This window comes from Panthera leo, chromosome F3 (assembly GCF_018350215.1).
Source record: "Panthera leo isolate Ple1 chromosome F3, P.leo_Ple1_pat1.1, whole genome shotgun sequence".
NCBI lineage: Eukaryota > Metazoa > Chordata > Mammalia > Carnivora > Felidae > Panthera > Panthera leo.
In genome coordinates this window covers 19,127,626-19,146,886 of record NC_056696.1, presented here as the reverse complement: position 1 = coordinate 19,146,886, position 19,261 = coordinate 19,127,626, and the positions used below count along the sequence as shown (strand labels likewise).

Genomic DNA, 19,261 nt, shown 5'->3' with positions numbered 1-19,261 from the left:
TCTCTCTCTCCATAAGGCAGGTGTTCAGGGTCAAGGCAATGATGTCTCCTGCCTTACTTGGGGTCCATGCTTGTGTCCCCCTGAAATGCTTTGTGTTGACAAAAAGGTTAAGCGTGGATTCTAGAGTTGTGTATGTGTGTGTGTGTGTTTATATGTATGCATCGGTCAGTATTCTACAGAGAAACAGAACCTAGAAGCTGCAGACACAAATATAGAAAAAAAGATTTATTGTAAGGAACTGGCTCATGTGATTATGGAGGCTGACAAGTCCCAAGATCTGTAGTCAGCAAGCTGGAGACCCACGAGAGCCGATGGTATCGTTTTTGTCCGAATCCGAAGTCCTGAGATCCAGGATAATTGATGATGTAGTTCCAGTTTGAAGGCCAGCAGGCTTAAAACCCAAGAAAAGGCAATGTTTCAGTTCGAGTCAAAAGGCAGGAGAAAACTAATGTCTCAGTTCAAAGTTGATCAGGCAAGAGGCGATCTCACTAACTCAAAGGAAGGTTTAGCTTTTTTGTTTTATTCAGGCCTTCAACTGATCAGATGAGGCCCACCCACACTAGGGAGGGCAACTTGCTTTACTCTGTCTACTGATTGTAATGTTGATCTCATCTGAAACACCTTCACAGAAACATCCAGAATAAGGATTAACCAAATATCTGAGCACCCTGCGGCCCAATCAAGGTGACACATAAAATTCACCATCATACTGTGCCTTTGTCTTTGCCTATTGCCCCTTTTTTTTCAAGGCTGTATTCTTATCTTCTAAAATTGTGGGGGGTGGGGGGGCAGGAAGTCTCAACATTTTGTTCATTATTGCCATTTTCAAAATCATTTTATATCTAAAATTTCTTCAAGAAAAACCCTTTTCGACATTTAGAACCAGCATTCCTGATAATGTGTGAAATATAAAATCCAGCATTTATTCGGAACTTCCATATATCCAAGGTCATTATGAGTAATTGGCACATATTTTAGATCATTTAATCCTGTGCAGTTGGTCAGGTGGGTACTGTTAATGTCCCATTTTATAGACAAGAAAACTGAGCCACGGGGAGGCAGGAATTCTGCCGGCTTCCACTGTTTTACCTGTGGAAATTAATTTAATTTCTGTAAAGCACACACGTGCACATACACACAAAGTATAGAATAAAACTGCAGAAACCCGATTCACGCGAATGATCAAAGATTATCAATGATCATTTCTACATACTTTGTTTTATGGAATATGCTATATACCTCATGGTTTTCATTTTTCACGCAAAGAAATTGAGACCGTGGGGCACACGTGTTCACTTGAAGTCATAGTAGCAGAAGGGAGTTGGGATTTGTAACCTCCACCTAGGACTCCTTCCCTTCTGTCGCACTGCCTATAAGATGTCAGAGGGTTAGTTGCAATAGTAGCATTCTGGATGGAACACAAAGTGTTCGTGCCTAATTACTGGAAGAGGGGCCAAGCAATAGGCAAGAGGCAGGTAGGTGGGTGGATGTGGAGGTACAAGCTTTTAATCTGATTGCCTCTGCTTTCTCAGTTACGTAGGAAGCAGATCATTAGCCGAGGGTAAGGATGGGGGAGGAGGGGTTGGAGGTTTTGAGGAGAAAGAAGAAGGTTTGAAATATGATCTAGAGAGTGGGAGAGTGAACAGACAAGGAAAATGTAGTGTGATGTAGGCAGTATTCAGAACCCACTTGAGGTCACTGGTGTGGGATTTAAAATGAGACCGATCATACCGGTTGCCAACTGCATTCATTTGCGCAGACGGGACTGGAGCCACAGGGTCGTTGAGCTGAACCAGAGTTGGAGTGTTTTAGACAAGGATGATAAAGCGGTGGAGGGGCGAGAGTAGGGGTTACATGTGATTCCAATAACGGGCCACAGAATTTAATCTAAGTGAAGAGGGGGAGAATACGTGAGGTTGGTGAGGGTCAATAAAATGGTGGTTGGATGAATGGATTTTAAGTCTCGGGAGCGTAGATAATTCTGGTGTTAGGAGGAATGATCTAGGAAGGTGGGAGGTGATGATCAAATATTGGGACTCCTGAAATTATGACCAAGGAAGGGTTGCAGACATTGGTAGTCTAGGCATTACCGTGGGAGTAGGGGTGGAGGACAGGCTCCTTTAGGAAGAAAAATCAAGGTGCTGAGTGGTTTAAGAATTGGAAGCATCATCTTAGTGGCTACTGAAGTCACCAAAAATTATGGCGAAGTGTCAGAGAGGACAGTGAGCCAGACACTGAAATGTCGGGGAAAGATGGGGGCAGGATGGGATTGGGCATGACGGGAGCAAGTGCATGGAATGTTCTGGTGGCAGGATTTCATGACCTTAACCAAGGGCAGAGGGCTAGTCACTGGTAGAGCCGGGTTTTAAACCTACGAATTTGGTATTTGTAAACCTACAGATATGGTATTCTGCTACATAAAAACTTCTAAATAACAGACATTAAATAATGAATAAAGTCATATCAATATTTAATTTGTTTTTACATGAGATTTACATGCTTAAAGGTAACATGAGTTTGAAAATATACCACAGTCATCACGGTATTTTTTTTGTTTTGTTTTGTTTTTTGTTTTTGGAAATGTAATGTTAGAAAAAAATTAAGTAGAGCGTAATGTTAGAAATGCGTTTTATTCATCACATGGTGGTGTTGGTTATAATGACCGTAGCTACTAGCCATTGAATTTGTTCCGTGTGGCAGGTGCTGTGCTAATATATACACCCTCATTTATATATGACTCCAGCTACTGTTTTCTCCACATTTTATAGATGAAGATACTGAGGCTGAGAGAAATTAAGTGCCTTGCCTGAGGCCGTGTGGCACAGTGGGACTGCATCCTCCCAGACTCAGACCGGGTCTGGCCTCATTTGTCATGTCATCTGGCTCTTCACCGAGTGCCTGTTCTGTGATGGCGTGATGTTAGACAGTGAAGGGAGAGCAAAAATGATGGCAGGCCTCTTTGTATCTGATGAGGGCAAATAGTAACCGAATACATAATACATTAATTAGATTTATAGGCTTTCTGAAGAAAAGTGCAGGGTGTTTTATATAATAAGGGGCATGACCTAGTCTTGGAGCACCAGGGAAGATCTATTTGGGGAAGTAATTATTTTTTAATTAATTAATTTATTTCTAGGGATGCAGAGAGAGGGAGAGAGAGAGAGAGAGAGAAAGAGAGAATCCCAAGCAGGCTCTGTGCTGTCAGCTCAGAGCCCGACTCGGGGCTCGATCCCATGAACCTGTGAGTTCTTGACCTGATCCTAAATCAAGAGTAGGACGCTCGACTGACTGAGCCACTCAGGCGCCCCCTGGGAAGTAATTTTTAAGCCAGACTTAAAAGAATAGTATAAGTTACCCACAGAAATGAGAGGGGGAGAAATTCCAGGTAAAGAAAGAAATCTGCAAGGACCCCCAGGCCCTAAAGCATCCTATGGATACATCAAGCATCATTATCCTTATTATTTAACTTGTGACAAAGCCATGGGTTTAGCAAATAATTGAGACATCAGTCGTTCCAGTACTTACTTCTTCCAGAACTGGTACTGATTGTGAAGACAGTGGCACATAATAATCTCCCCTTCTTATCATTAGGATAAATTGAGGCATGGAATGTTTCAGCCAACGGCATAGCTGGAAAAGTCATTTTTACCATTTTTCTCTTCACCTTTTCTCCTGTATATCTTACAAACTACCTTCTTTCCAGAAGCATTTTTTAATGAACCTCTGTTCTTTCTTTGTTTCACCGTTCCCTGCTTGCAAATGCATTTACCTAGCCAGGGAAAGGAACGTTTGCTCAAAAGCCTGTCATATTACATATGGGTATGATCTTCTAAACCAGAGCCCCGTAGTGTAGCTCTAGCTGGGCTGGAATTTCAGAGACTATGCTTCCACCCTAAACTTAGCTGAATGTGGGCCAGAGGCAAGCTTAAAAGGATGTGCTTTTATGTAACTATGGACACATAATTTTCATTTGTAAAATACTCTCTTTAGTGACAGGTGGAGGAAAATATAAGTTCAAAAGAAGCTCCATGATATGCCTTATTTATCAATGCCTACAGCTGAAGCATCCTCTCTCCACACTGAACTGTGTACACACACACACACACACCCCACATACGTGCATATGTACATACATACATGTATGTATTCTCTCTGCTTTCTCTATCCCCTCTGCTTATTTCCTTCCTTCCTTCCTTCCTTCCTTCCTTCCTTCCTTCCTTCCTTCCTTCCTTCCTCCCTCCCTCCTATCTATCTATCTATCTATCTGTCTATCTCTATTCCCCTTCTCCCTCCCAGGCAATGAGTTTTGAGCTCTCCACAAGGAAGCCCATTACCAGACATGCCGACCAAAAGCTTTCAAGCTCCATTTCTAGGTGCCACTGTTAAGTGGAAGGCTGCACATGATCGAAAAGCAGAATTTGAAATCGTTTGCAACAGAAATGGTCTCTTTCTGCACTGGGAGAGCTAGTGTGAGGGCTCATCCAGTGGAGCAGACCATGCAGAGTGTTCACTGACTCACTTAGGTCTAGGTGGTGTCATGGAAGAAATGCCCACCCAGTCAAGTCAAGACAAGGCCACAGCCAACTTCTGGCCCAACCCAACACCAGGACCAAAGGGAGAACCCCATGAGTACTGATGTGTCTTGGAGAAGAAGAGGAAGGGGTGAGGAGAGTAGCTGAAAGTTTGGGAGTTGCCCGGGCTTAGGAAAGGTTCTGCATAAACTGGGTATTGTGTGAGCCAGGGAGAGAGGAAGAGGCAAATAAAAGATTGCGAATAGTTCTAGCATACCAGTTTGCATTACTGTGGGACTTGTCTGCGGCACAGACTGTGTTTCTGCTTGAGGCAATGGTTCCGGATGGTTCCCCTGCTGGCCTGTGACCCTGAATCTAGGCCGTCTATGGCTGCCACACAGGAGGACAGTCTTCAGGGTCTTGATTTGTCAGAATGAAGAAATTAACAAATCAACTCTTTCCTGACTTCTGATTCTGCTAATTTTCCCAAACTAACAAGAGGGGACTGGGTTATCCAATGCAGGACAGAGAATGTTGGAGCCCACACCTCTGAGTTGAAGTCAAGAGAGTAAAGCTTCTTTCCAACTGCAGGTTTCCACCTTCTGCCCCACATCCATCCTGATGCTGTCCGTGGGCAACTCCCCAGCCCTGTGCTCTTTCCACAAAACTCGTATTGGCTCAGTCTGCTCAGTAATGCCACCCACTTCTGAGGGAGGCAGCACTCTTGCCCCACAAGCAGGTAGAAGCTGGGGTGGAAATGTGTTTGACATTCACCCTCCTCCCAGCTCCAGCCCTGAAAACCCAACAGGGGTTGCCTCTGCTTAGATGCCTCTCCTTCCCTGGCCCCAGAGATTGGTCTGCTTTGCTCATGTGATTCGGGACCTGTCAAGCAGTTCCTCCATGGATTATGTTTTCCTAATGAGGAGGGGAGACATCTCCTCTATGGCCTGACCCTGGAAAGACAGGAGTGGCAGCTGCTGGAGACCAAGTCTCCAGCATGGGTGTTGGCCTTTTGAGAGAATAAAGCCTGAAAGGTGAAAAACCAAACAAAGAGAGGAGAGGGACAATTTGAGGGCCTTGGGGCCCGGTTTCCAGGCACCCCCCTCCAACGGCAATTTCCATTTAAACCTGGATAGGAGAGTCTCAGTGATGGGCCTCTTTCTGGTGAGGCCAGTTCCATTGTCTTACTTGGACTTATACCCAGACAGCCCTGACACAGAGACCTTCCCTCTTTCAGTTGGTCAGGGATAACTCGGCCCCAAAGCGGTTTTGGGGCTTTCAGGTCCAGCTCTGAAAGCTGGTGTTACCCCCTGCCTTTTCCTGTATGCCGCCCCCACCCCCGCCGTAGCCTCTCCGCTCATGGGCACCAAGCTCCCCGCTGCTGTCATCCCATGCCCTGCCAACCCCCAGCCTTCCCAGCGGCCGGGAGGACTGCTGGACCACTGCAGTACCACTTAGCTGGTCTCCTGTAACTCCGTCCCTCCTCCCGTTTACTCCACTCTCTTCTGTCTGGCCAGACGTGTTTCTTCAGAAAGACCGTAGATTCCTTTGAGGGCAAGAATCTCTCCCAACTCCTGTTGCCTAGTATCACAGTTCACACCCAACAGGCCCTCCATAAATATCTGCTAAATAAATCAAATAGGCAATCCCACCTCTCTGATTTCTCTCGCTGTTTCACACATGCTCTTCCCCCTCTCCCTATACTTAATGTCAACACGGTATAGTCACGGTCCTGTGAAGTGACCGCTGGGTGGGAGGTGGGGGTGGGGCCTTGGTGTTCCCATATTCATCATTGCCTCCTCTCCAGGCTGCACGCATACATGTACAACCCGAGTTCAAGCCTGGTATTGCCACGGCATTCGCACCCTAGGGCAAGACACTCGTTCCTGTATAGAAATTTGAGAACCTTCTTATTAGAATATTTGTATTTGATTCGGGTAACTGCTAAATTTAACTAATTTAGCCAATGCTTGTAGGACACTCACTAAATGCCAGAACACTGTTCTGAACCCTTTAGCTATATTAAATAGTTCTGCCTCGTAACAACCTCGCCAAGTGGATATAATTGTTACCATCCGCCTTACTTTATAGGTGAGGAAATGGGGACACAGAATGATTAAAGGACTTGCTCAAGATCGCACAGTGATTCGTGGCTAAGCTGGAATGTGAAGTAGGCAGACTGGCTCCAGAACCCACATCCTAATTGATGTACCCTGCTGCCTCTCATTGTGATCTGGGCAAGCTCTACCCTGCACATCTGCGCCCTTGGATTCTGAGTTGTCTTTCTCGATCTCCAGGCCCCTCGAGAGCAGGAAGGCTCTTTGACCTGACCTACCTAGCAACATGCTGATGTGTGCTTAATCAGTGGGCTCATTGATTTATTACCTATGGCTTGAATACAGGTTTATTTATGTTCTTCTACGCAGTTAATTGTTCACATTGTAATCAATGCCAGTCCTAAAATTTGGCTCCTCAACATATATTTTCAAACAACCTAGGACCCATGCCAAGAATTAACTCTAATTACACATCGTACCAGTTTCGAGCACTAGAGATGACTAGAAGGCAAAATGTGTGTTATTTAAAATTATTAAACTGATAGTAAATAAAATGCTATTTTGCCCAACAGAGAGATAAAGTTACGTTTCTCTCTCTCTCTCTCTCTCTCTTTGTATTTCCCCTTTCTAGGTGTCAAGGATCACATGGGACTTTTTCCCCTCATGAATTCTAGACTGTTTCTTCAATTAATGCATAATTTTTAGCAACTCATAAGCCACCACTCGCTGTTCAGCAAAAAAGAATCATATTCAAACCCCTCTCTGTGGGTTCACCTCCAATGAACAGAACAAACATGAAAGACACATGGGGGAGAGCTGTTGATTTGATGCAGGGGTTATTCATAATACAATGTGGGGTCCTTTTTGGAGCCAACTCTAGTTGCTTCAGGGTATTTCTAAATTGAATTCCAAGAACAAAGTGTTTATAAATAGTAAGCATAAAAAAGAATGCATTCATCCCAGCCACTTCGGTTTATAGTCCCAGGAGCTCCCCTTGCAAATACTGACTCCTTTGGCTAGTTAATTGGCTAACTAGTTGAGTTACGTTGGTGGTGTTCAACCCTGTCAGACCCAACACTCTGTTTTATGACAAATATTTTTAACCCCTTTACATGAAATAGAACAAATATTTTAACCCCTTACATGAAATTCACAAATAGTAAAATCTATATACGCAAGATTTCAAAAATAAATGTAATGCCTTAACAGTGTTTAAAAGAGAAATAAAAAGGCAATAATTTATAATGATAGAGTAGCTTCTAATGTGTAAATGCTGTGGCACTATTGCAACAGGAGAATTTAATAAAGTTGACAGACACTTGCCCCGAATGTAGATTCACCATAATGTAATAAGTAAAGTAACATATGATGTACGATATGTCCAAGAGCAGTACCCACTGATCCAGATGTGCTGTATTGGTGATTCAAAGATCGTGAGCAGCATTGCAGACAATGATATGATTTTCCAAACTTATGAACACCTCTTGGTAAAATTTCTAAGTAACAATGTATAATCTTCCCTCGATTTACATGATAGTTATGCACCCAGAAAATTTGTCATAGGTTAAAGCAGTACAAGCTGCTCTGTGCTTATGTGTAAATGGAGTTAGCATCTTGGCTCAGGTCACGACAGGCAAGTTTTAACCTATGTAAATGTGTAGTGAGACATTCTGTAGTTTGTAGGACATACGGAAATGCTTTGTTGCACAGAGCTATCTTGAGCGCTGTCCGATTCTAGCCTTTCTAGCCCTGCCCTCTAAATGCCAGCAGTGTCCTCCAATCGTTGTGTCCAATGGTTATGTGGGAGAGCAACCATAAATGTCCCCAAATGCACTCTCTTGGGTGATGGCACCCACACTGACAACCACTGGGTTGGTTCCTAGCATTAGATTTAGCCCCAAATCATAATTATGTCAATTTATTCTGCTGACTTTTTCTAGTCTCCAGTAAAATCCTCAATCATTGGGTTCCGTGGGAACAAGGGCTCAGTTCATCCAGAGTGTACAATATTTAGTACCCAGCACAATCGCGGGCTTTCCTAAGTCTGCCTCAAATGAGTAAATACTTTTTGGATTAGACATTTGGGTTAGTCAAAAGATATGTGTACTATTTAAATAAAATAGTTTTGTTACTTTCAATTATAAGTGACAGAACCTAGAAGCTCATAAGGGAGACTTGTAGTTAAGAATCATTTAAAAAATACCATTTCAACTGTTTCTGTTTGGAGGAATGGCATTAAAATGTTTGAAAACATCTGGAACCTGTTAACCTTCTTGTCATTTTGAGGAGGGAAGGGGAACATGTCGAGGACCCTGTATGAGCTGTGCCTTTGGCCTACGAGGTCTGCTTAATCTTCATAGTGGTCTGGAGGCAGCTATTACAGACTCTATTTTTACCAAAGAGGAAATTAGACTCAACAAGGCAACTAACTTGCCCACAGTAAGCCAACAGCAGAACAGAGTTTGAACTCAGAACTGTCTGACTCCAGAGGCTTCGTCTTTCCCAAGAAGTCATGCTGACCCTCTTTTTTTTAAGTGAGGCAAAGCTAAGTGTCAGTTAAATCTACAACAGAAGGACCGTGAATTACAGCTATGTGAGGTCCACCTTAATATAATTTTACTGTTTCTGTAGTTGTGGTTGTCATGTCTGTTACATTCCACTTTCCTAGTGGTTCGGTGATTTTTATGTTGATCCTGTTCTTGGTCTGGCTCCAGCATTCAGGGTCTTACGTGAGCTCCCGTCAGTGGGATCCTTGAGGGCAGGGATGAGGCCTCCGTGTCTTTGGGTCTCCAGTACCCAGCATGGTGCCTGGCACGAAGTAGATGTTCAGAGAGTGTTTGTGGAGTTGACTTTAATTGAATGATGTTTCTCCTTTTAGGCCTTGGCCTTACACAATATTTCAGCGGGGCTTTGACCTGGTTTTGGGAGAACAGCCTTCTGATAAAATATTCAGGTAAGTGGCTGTCTAGGGACGCGCTTATGTATGTCTACAAGCCCCATGTCTCACTTGGCACTGAACTTTCTTCCCTAGAGATAAAGTAGAAAATGGGAAGCACATCTAGCTGTTCTGCCCCTCTCATTACAAAAGTGCTGGCCCCGGACTCACGCCCAGTGACAGCGTGGAGCACTCTTGAGGGCAGACAGCCCTTGTTTGGGTCCTGGCTTCCTTGCTTGCCTGCTCTGTGAGCCCCAGTAATTTACTTAACCTCTTGGAGCCTCCAGTTTCTGCGTTTGCTAAATGGGGCCGCGTTATTTGCCTGGTTGTATTGTGGTGAGGAATGTATGAGATAATGCAGGGAAAGCCCTTGGCACAGAAACTGGCACAGAGCAGGCAATTAATGTCAGTTTCTGCCTCTCCCTTTTGCATCTAATTTGCACCTTTTTCATCAAGTCTTATTCAGAATCTGTCCTGCCCCTGCCTCCTCCTTTTCTCAGCTCTACTTCATTATTATTTTTCTTTTATCTACCACCCTCCTAATCAAATTGGATATTTCTAGTCCCTCCCAAATTTCTACCTACATACCTGGGAATAGCACATGCTAGAAAAGTCAACCAGCAGAGGAAGAATTTGGGTGCCGCCGTGAACTATTGGATGTTCATGAAGTTTAATTCACGCGAGGCTTTAGCCGGAACACAACTTTATTTCCAAACTAAGATCTTAGCATGCGTTTATTTTGTCAGCGTGTCCTTCATTTAATGAGTATTTGCTGACTACCGGCAGAGTACCTGAGATTGCTTGTGGCCAGGCAGTATGGATGTGAATACATGTCCCTCTACGTGCATGCCCTCTGATGGAGGAAGTAAATAGTCCTGCCAAGGATGCATTAAGTTAGTGCAGGGCTCTACTGGAGAAAAGGCGAGCCGTGTGGGGCAAATGGAAAGCTTGTTTCCTTTTTCTTGCACTTGTACAGAGTGCTGAGTCTCCATATTCTCCGCTTCCTTTCCGGTCCCTTCCCTGGACCCTTCCTGTCAGCCTGGCCTGGCCTAGGTGTTAATTTTGCTCCTGCATTTGCCCCCTAGAGCCGACTCCTCTACCCCAGCTTCTCTGGTTCCTCCTCTGTGTTGGCCCCAGATGGCCTGGGTTTGGCCCCTGCAGTGTTCTCTTAAGGCATGCTCTTAGCAAGAGCGCATATTTATAGAGCTGCTTCTTCACAGGGCCTCCCCTTGCCTTTTTCCCTCCTGAATGTCTCTCTCAGGGGAGGCTGGGTCACATTAATGGCATTGGCCGCAGGCTGCTTTTGAGGATTCGTGCTGCACAAGATGTCAACTATATTCCTTAGACTATGACTTGGGCATTTAAACTTTCCAACAAGGATTTATCGTTTGGCTGACTTTTTTCTCTCTCTCTTTTTCTACCACTGGTCTGCTAAGACCTTCCAAGGGTGATAAAGCTAAGGCAGATGGAGAGCCTGGTGGAGTTCAGCAGATTGATGTGCATAAGTTTCCTCTCCCCTAAAAGTCAGAAACCAACACTTTGAAAAACCGGGGCCTTAATGAAATTGCTATTAGAGCAGAACCTGTACAAAAACTGCTTCCATCCCCACAAGTATTTATTCTTTTCAGATATGTTAGCTGCCAACTGCGTGTGATACCCACGCACTGCAGAGGGGTCAGCTGAATGGTTTGACCCTTGCAGTTATTTCAGGAGCCAGTGGGGTAATCGATCATGTTGGCCCTAACATGACAATAACTTGCCTGTCTGGTAAAAGCAATGGGTCATGATTTACCTATTTTAGGTATTAAGAACTTTCATCAAAACCACCCTGGGATTGGAGTAAACCACCCGCCAATGGCTACTGTGGAAAATTCTATGACCTGGTCAGTGACTGTAATCTCTTCAAGAAGCTAAAGACTGTTTGCTTGCCATTCTGTTCACCCATGATTTAGTATCCCAATGAATTCCAAGCCACTGCACATTTCTGACATTTTAATCGTTCCACATTTGAATGCCAATGTACAAGGCTGTTTTATAAGTTGCCCTTCTCCTATGAAAACTTCCATTCTTTTTTCTTTTTTTTAGTAGAGAGAGAGCAGGAGGGGCACAGAGAGAAGGAGAGAGAGAGAATTCCAAGCAGGCTCTGCACTGTCAGAGCAGAGCTCATTGTGGGGCCCGAGCTCACGAACCGTGAGATCATGACCAGAGCCGAAACCAAGAGTCAGACACTTAAGCGACTGAGCCCCCCAGGCTCCCCGGAACCTTCTGTTCTTAGTCAAATCTATTCCCTACCTGATCCACCGTCCCCGGCAACTTGAACACTTCCCGCTCTACACTTCTGCTCATCCTCTTTCCTCTAGCAAGAATATATATTCTTCTTCTAATATAAACATTATCCGTTTTCATGGTCTGGGTCAAATCTTAGTTAAGCCCACTATCTACTGAGCACCTACCACTGCAAGGCACCAGTTTAGATGCTGTAGATATGACCAAACAAATATGATTGACATAGCCCATGGCTTCAAGAAATTTACAATGTCATCCAAGAATTGTTCTCCAACCCCGATCTTCCAGGAGAATCCCAGCATGCTTCAAAAATGGCCAGTGATCTTCCCCGGCACAAACCCATTAATTGAAAAGTTCAGGGGCATGGGATCAGGCCACGAGTTTTTTAAAATCACCATGGTTCTTCTGATCTCTACCCAGGATTGAGAAACATTGCTCTCAAGCTTCTCCAAATCCACAAAGACTTTCCCCACCTCCAAACATCTATAACATACTGACTGTAATATTTATTTGTCAATTATTTCATCTCATGTTTCTTTTTAGTTGCCTGTTTATTCCAATGAAATGATTGTCTTCTTGAGGGAAGGGGTAATACCCTACATGGCTTTAAATATTTACTATCTAATATATGATTTTGAACACAGTAAATCTCCAATAAATGTCTGTAGCTGATCATTTCAGGTTTTTCCGAAGGGCTTGAAACCAGATTAATAAAGACCTTGTTACCCAACCTAACCTTGGTAATCTGCAATCCCAAAGAATCTGGGAAGGGCCCAAGCTAGACTCAAAGGGTCCAAGGAAGCTGAACCGAGTCTCCTCTGCAAACCCAGAGACATTCTTTCCATTATGGTGAGGATCATGCCATTTCACTAGACCCTCTGGTGGCAGGGATTGGCGCAGACCAGATTTCTCTCTCAGACACCCTCCTTCCAAATGTGTACCTGTGTCCCTGGGAACAACATCTCATCCCGGAATGGCCGGACCTGGGGAAGAGTGAAGATGCCAAGAGCTAACCGTCAGTTTCCCCACATTCTGTTTCATGCCAAGCCACAGTGAGAGTACAGGCTTATTATGCCCAGTGCTCTCTGGCAAGGGCTTGCTTCTGAACAGAAGTTTCAAGTGCTAGTTCAACAGTGTCGTGTGCAGGACTCAGCCTACAGCTGAGCCATCAACTGTGGTGGTCACCACCAGCTGTCGCAAGAGAAGGCCCAACTTGGGAAAACATTCCAGATGCTCTCCCAATTTCTCTTTGGTGGCTTTCTGAAGTCATTCCTGCCAAATCTACATGAATGAGGGACAGATGAGATTTCAGGACACAGCTTTTTCTCTGACAGTTTGTTCTATATTTGGTTTTTGGAGTTACTCAGTAAATTTTGCAGAGAAAAGAAAACTTTAGAATTTCATAGGCATGAGCCAGTATGGGCTGGAAAGCTGCTGTGAGCCATACTTGAGTATCAGACCAACCCCTGTCTTTCCCACTTATGGAGAGGTGACCTTGGGGAGGTTGCTAAACTCCTTAAAATGTTAGTTGACAAATTAGTAAAGTGTAGCCAAATGGCCAATCTGAGAAGACTGTATTGAGGGTAAATGGAGCAGCATACAGAGCACCTGCTGTGTTGAGAGTTCTCAACTGAGGTTAGTCTCAGCCACATCTGACTTTGCTTCCTCTTACAGGGTTTCACCTCGGCCCTACCAGACATCGAAGATTACACTGTTTTTCTTGTTAATGTGGTACAGTGTTATGTCTCAGAAACTACTGTGCCCTTTGGAGGTTCCTCACAATATGAAACCCAGATCCATCTTGACCACTAAATCCATTCAGACCCAGAGGTTGACCCACATCCTGCTCTAAGTAAAGGATGATCTTCGCCATCACTTCTCCCTTAAGTTTGACAATGGAGATTATATCCATCCCGGAGCCTATGCAAACTAGGGAACATAACTGAATCTCATTATTGAACAGTCAGTAAATATTTATGGAGTGACCTCCTTGGGCCAAAACTTGGTGGTGGACAGTGCAGATACAAAGATGGCAAAGAAACCTCCCCTGCCACGCAAGAGAGCACGTTCTTCTGAGTGGTGATAGACATGAGAAGGTGGCCATGAGTCACCATCTCTGGGGGCAGCCAGGGACCATGTGTGTGTGCACAGAGGAGTGTCCTTTGTTTCAGCCTGAGGTTGAGCATGAAGATCCTGGAGGGCCTTCTGGAAGGGGTGGGGATTTTAACTTAGTCTTAACATGGCTGGAATGCAGCAAAGAGAGGGAAGCAAATTCCGAAAGGATTCTTAAGAGCAAAGCAAAGAGGTGAGGAAATTAAGGCGACTTTAGAGACGACAGTCCGATTGCAGGGTAGAAGCACAAAATGTGAGGCGGGGGTTGGGGAAAGAAGCGGCTGAAGAAGGGGGTGAGGATGACACTGTTGGAGACGTAAACTTTGCTCTGTGGGTCCAGGGTGCTGTTGAACAGTTTCAGTTGGGGAAAGAGGTGGCTTGCTTTTCCCTCTGAATTGTTGCTGAATGCAGAGGAGGAGGGGAACACTGAGACAGAGGGACGTGGAACTCTCTCTTCCAAAAGAAAAATTAACCGTCAGAAATATGCTAGAACTGCCAACTGTTTCCGAAAATCTGTTTCATAAATTATAAGCTACAGGTCCCAGATTTGTTGCTCTGCATCAGTGCAAACTTGTAATTTTATAACCAAAATAGAAAACAAAAATTCACCTCTGTGTCCAAATCAACAAATAAACTGCTTCCTCCCTGGTACCATTCACACTTGTGTATGTTCTCACTGAAACAATAGCTTACTTATAATATTAGTGGTGTCCTCACCCCCGCCTGCCTGTTGTAATATTACCCTCAAGAATGTCCATTCTGAAATGCCATGTCAGTGCAACACCTTGCATGTTGTTGCCTTCGAACCCACTCCACCTCTGAATCTCAAATTCCGGGCACTTAGGGGCAATCATTTGCCCTAATCGGCTCCTTAATCTTGCCAGATGAGAGAGAGAGAGAGAGAGAGAGAGAGAGAGAGAGAGAGAAGGGGCTGGCATGCCTTCCGTTTTGCCAGCTGCTTCACAGAAGAATGAAGTGGCAAGTGTCTTCTTCTGTCCCCTACTAACTGGCCTCCCTCACCTGGTGCAGACCCCTCCCTGCATCCCTGCACAGACCCAGCCCCATCCCACTTGCTCAGTGGTTTTGCCTTTCCCCTGGGCACCCGCCTTCTCTTCTGTCAGCTCTTCCAACACCCAGGGCTGCCTGTCCGTTAGGGAGTGGGTGAAAATCACGCGAGCCTGGGTCAGTGGGCATTCTCCGCGGCCAGCATTCCAGAGGACTGCATTTCTCATAAAAGATCGCAAGCCATCCGTCTCGTTTCCTAGCATCATCTCAAGCAACCCCAGGGAGTGGAGAAGGGAGCATGTGGGTTAAGGGAGACGGATGAGCAGGATTCTGAAGCGGTGCTCTGTGACCAGTGTGCTGATCAAGCCAGGGCTGGGTTCTGTTTAATTGTATGCATTCTTCAATTGCTCCTTCCTCCACATTAAGTTGGAAGGGGCCGCCAGACTGCCACAGCCTTGTGATATCCCACCCACACTGGCTTTTATCCCATAGACTATTTTTGACTGTGAACACAGGGTATTTGAATGCCTTTGAAATAAAATGAATGAATAAATAAACAAATAATCTTTCACGGTTTTCTTAAGCTCTCCCTTGAAATGCTGATTGATTCTTCTATTCCTTTCAGCCCTTGTTATAAGAATTAAAAAAACAAAAAACAAAAAACTCCTCTGTCTCCTGAGGGTTACTGCCATTAGCTGAGGATGTGGGTAGGAGTGTGGCGAACACATCCAGGCTTGCCCCGTTCTCCTTCTTCTCTTCTCCCTTGGGCTGCTGCCTTCCCTCATTTCTGTGTGCACCACACAACCTGAAAAGAGGGAGCTTCCGTCTTCCTTTCCCTTGGAGGCTTCCTTGAGGCACAAGAAGAGAAGCCGTCGCTACCACTGTGGGTGTGCAATCTGAAGGCTGGGGACGGTGGGAGGCCAGCCTGTCTCTTCAATTAAAATGCTTCCAATTATATCTGACATGGGGTTGAGGAAGCCCAGCTTTACATCTGAAGGAAACTGGAATTCGATTTCTTAGGGCTTGATAAAAACCACTTCAAACAGCTGGTGAGTGGGCGCCATAATCCGTTCCCCCAACTGGCTGGACATGTGCACAGGCGTAGGCCTCTCTGCCTCTCTGGGACTCCGTCATCTTATCCATGGCATGGCGGCCAGCTCCCTTTCCTGAAGAGGCGGCGAGGGCCGAGAAGGAAGCCCCTGACAGCAAAAGGCCAGGTCCCCTGGCAGGGTGGTTACTCCCCAGCTGTAACCCCCTGGTGTTGGGTGTCCCTGCAGATTCACCTACACCCTTGGGGAGGGCATGTGGTTGCCCCTCAGCAAGAGTTTTGTGATCCCACCGGCTGAACTGGCCATCAACCCTTCGGCAAAGTGTAAGACGGACATGACAGTGATGGAGGACGCTGTGGAGGTCAGGTGAGTCCGGGCCCAGGGTGCTGGGGCCACATTTGGCTTGGGGCGCTGAGTGAGGAACTACCTGCCAGTGCCAGGAGCTAGGAAAGGAGTCACAACGAGCCGAAAGGAGAAGTTGGCAGGCTGCCTTCAGATTCCCTGTACGCAGTGCCAGGATCTACTCTATCTGGGTCAATATTGCACACCCCAAGGCTCATGCTCTGGGAGAGGACATAAAATTAGAGTTTGTAAGCACTTCCCACATCCCCTAAGGACTGACAGGCAATAAAATGTTAATTTCCTTGCCCAAGTTTAGACCTCCTTCTTTGACCAGGCATTACAGCCTTGGCTCATTTCCCAGATATGGAGAATGTCCATAATTTGTTAGTTCAAGGCTCAGAATGTGGCTGATCTTTAATTTTCGTGAGAGTGAGACGTGCTGCGGGTGACTAGAGAGGAACTTGGAAGGTGATGCTACTTGATGTACCTGGAGTTGCCTTGACTCCTCGCCCTCCCCCTGTGTCTCCCCACAGAGAGGAGCTGATGACCTCGTCCTCCTTTGACAGCCTGGAGGTTCTCTTAGATTCCTTTGGGCCAGTGCGCGACTGCAGCAAGGATAACGGGGGCTGCAGCAAGAACTTCCGCTGCATCTCAGACCGCAAGCTGGACTCCACTGGTTGTGTGGTACGTCTGCCCCATCAGGCTTGTGATTCCAGTGGGTTGGGGGGCGCCCAGGATAACACATAATGCAGATATGCGGACGCAAATACACTGTGAATGAAAGACCAGGTGCCTGGCTGGCCCAGTAGGTGGAATGTGTGACTCTTAATCTCGGGCTCTTGAGTTTGAGTTCCACGTTGGGTGTAGAGATTACTTAAAAATAAAATCTTTAAAAAAGAAGAAAGAGAAGGTTGGGGGACCCGGGCGACTCAGTCGTTTAAGCATTTGACTCTTAATTTCAGCTCGGGGCATGATCTCACGGTTCGTGAGTTCGAGACGCGCGTCGGGCTCCAGGCTGACAGCGCGGAGCCTGTCGGGGATTCTCTCTCCATCTCCCTCTGCCCCTCCCCTGCTCACTCGCTCTCTGTCTCTCTATCTCAAAATACATAAATAAACTTTTAAAAGTACTTTTAAAAAAGAGAGAAGGTCAAAATGATCCCTCCCTAGTTGTCAACCACTGTCTAGTCTAAATTGCGAATTTTCTCTTGACAGAGATGAGAAGCTAATCACTAGTCAATCAAGAATTTATAGAGCACCTACTGTGTGCACTATAACTATCCTAGTGAAATTTCATGGATCACATAGCAGGATTCTTTGTTTCTAGTCTTACAATCTAACTGGTGAGGGCTACCCCCAAACAATTTGAGAATTAATTAGCTGCTTAACACTATGACATTGACTCTAATAGCAAATAGACTGTATTGACCATAATAGGAAATTCTACCTTTGTCTAGGGTCAGATCACATTGGCTGTAATAGGAGATTTTAGGAGAAACCTACCTAGGACCAGAATGATGAAAGAAGTAAGTTGCGCCAGGTACGGTAGGAAAAGTAAAAATATGTCCCCTTTGCCACCATAGCAATGAACTCTACTTCACCGAAGGTGGTTTTCTGCTTTGTTATCGGCTATGGAGACTTTGGCTACATGTAAATATGCGATGCCAGGACCTAAATAGGCCATTTGGTCGAGAGCGGACTAAGATAGCTCTTGCACTGTGGATAAAGAGTGACTGAACCATGCAGGTAAATGGAGGCAGGAGCGGATGAAGCCATCAGCTGCCCGAGCCTTTATATTGGCATTTTCATGCTCAGCAGCACTGTTTTCTGTTACCAGCCCTCCTTTCTTTTAAGGGAAGAATGATGCAATCCTCACAGAGAGGAGAGGACAAAGAAGGAAGACAGACAGGAAAGCCAGATGTAAAGTGGGCATAAAGGAGAGGGAGAGATGGTTTGTTGAGACACATAGTTCTGTTGTGTTTCTGGGGCAGGGCCAGGAGCCTTCAGCTGAGGGAGAATACGGTGCCTCGTCTTGCTTCCCAATCTGACAGCTGTGTTTCAGGAAAGGGACCCAGAGCAGGGGCAAGCTGTGAGGAGGCTGGGCCGAATCCCTCTTTCACACACCCCTTCCCTGTCTCTGAGCACCTGCTTGGTCCCGGGAGCTGTGCTCCATCAAAGACGGATATGTGCCTGGGATCCAGGGTGGGACTCTCTCAGCCCTAAGGCCTCCCAGGACTTTCACAGATCAGGCAGCAGCTGACAGGAGCCCAATTCATCTGAGGAGGGAAAGAAAGGGAAGAAAAGAAAAGGGAGAGAGCTGAGGGGCAGATAGGCGGAGACCTGGCCGGTCCATCAAAGGAAGGGAAAGCAAAACAGGACCACCGGGCAAGGACAAAGAGAAGCGCTCTGTGGGTTCTGTCTTCCAGAGGCAGCTGTGGGGGGGGGGGGTGGGGGGGTGGGTAAGTTGGTGTCCCACAGGGCTCCCCTCCCTTTGGCTGGTCCGCTTCCAGACGTCTTAAGCAATGAGCTTCCCAACTGGGTCCCTTGGGAGACAATTTCACTGTCTGATGGAGCTCCCAGCCGAGCCACATTTTTCCCTACCGTTCAACCTGCATTTCTTCATTCAGATTTCAACCTTGCATTCCTTGCCACTCTCTCAGGTCCCTCTGAGTCCTCAAACACTGTGTGCACGTGCACGAATACCTTCCCCCCGACCCCTGGCAGTCCCAGCTGAATCGGAGCGCGCTCACACCTTCGTACACTTACACATGATATGCTCTCCACCTCTCTGCCCCTTTCCTGAGCCCCGAACGGTTGCCTGTCAAGTGCCTTCTGTTGGTGATCCTAGCCCCTTTTACTTGGCACGTAGCCTTGCTGGTGTATTTTTGTACTTTTAACACTGTAATCTGTGAGACGAAGCTAGCAGGAATAGTTCTGATGAATATGCATTTGCAATAAGGCCGCGCT

General features: G+C 45.9%; 1 protein-coding gene across 3 annotated transcripts in view; it reads left to right on the top strand.

Annotated features, from left to right (window-relative positions):
• Positions 1–19,261, top strand: part of ASTN1 (astrotactin 1) — a 301,517-nt gene that overhangs the window by 193,370 nt on the left and 88,886 nt on the right. For all 3 annotated transcript variants that reach the window (XM_042925143.1, XM_042925145.1, XM_042925144.1), the window contains exons 9-11: positions 9,447–9,521; positions 16,184–16,321; positions 16,831–16,981. In XM_042925143.1, coding sequence (XP_042781077.1) covers positions 9,447–9,521; positions 16,184–16,321; positions 16,831–16,981 — 364 coding nt within the window. The remainder of the gene's footprint in view (positions 1–9,446; positions 9,522–16,183; positions 16,322–16,830; positions 16,982–19,261) is intronic.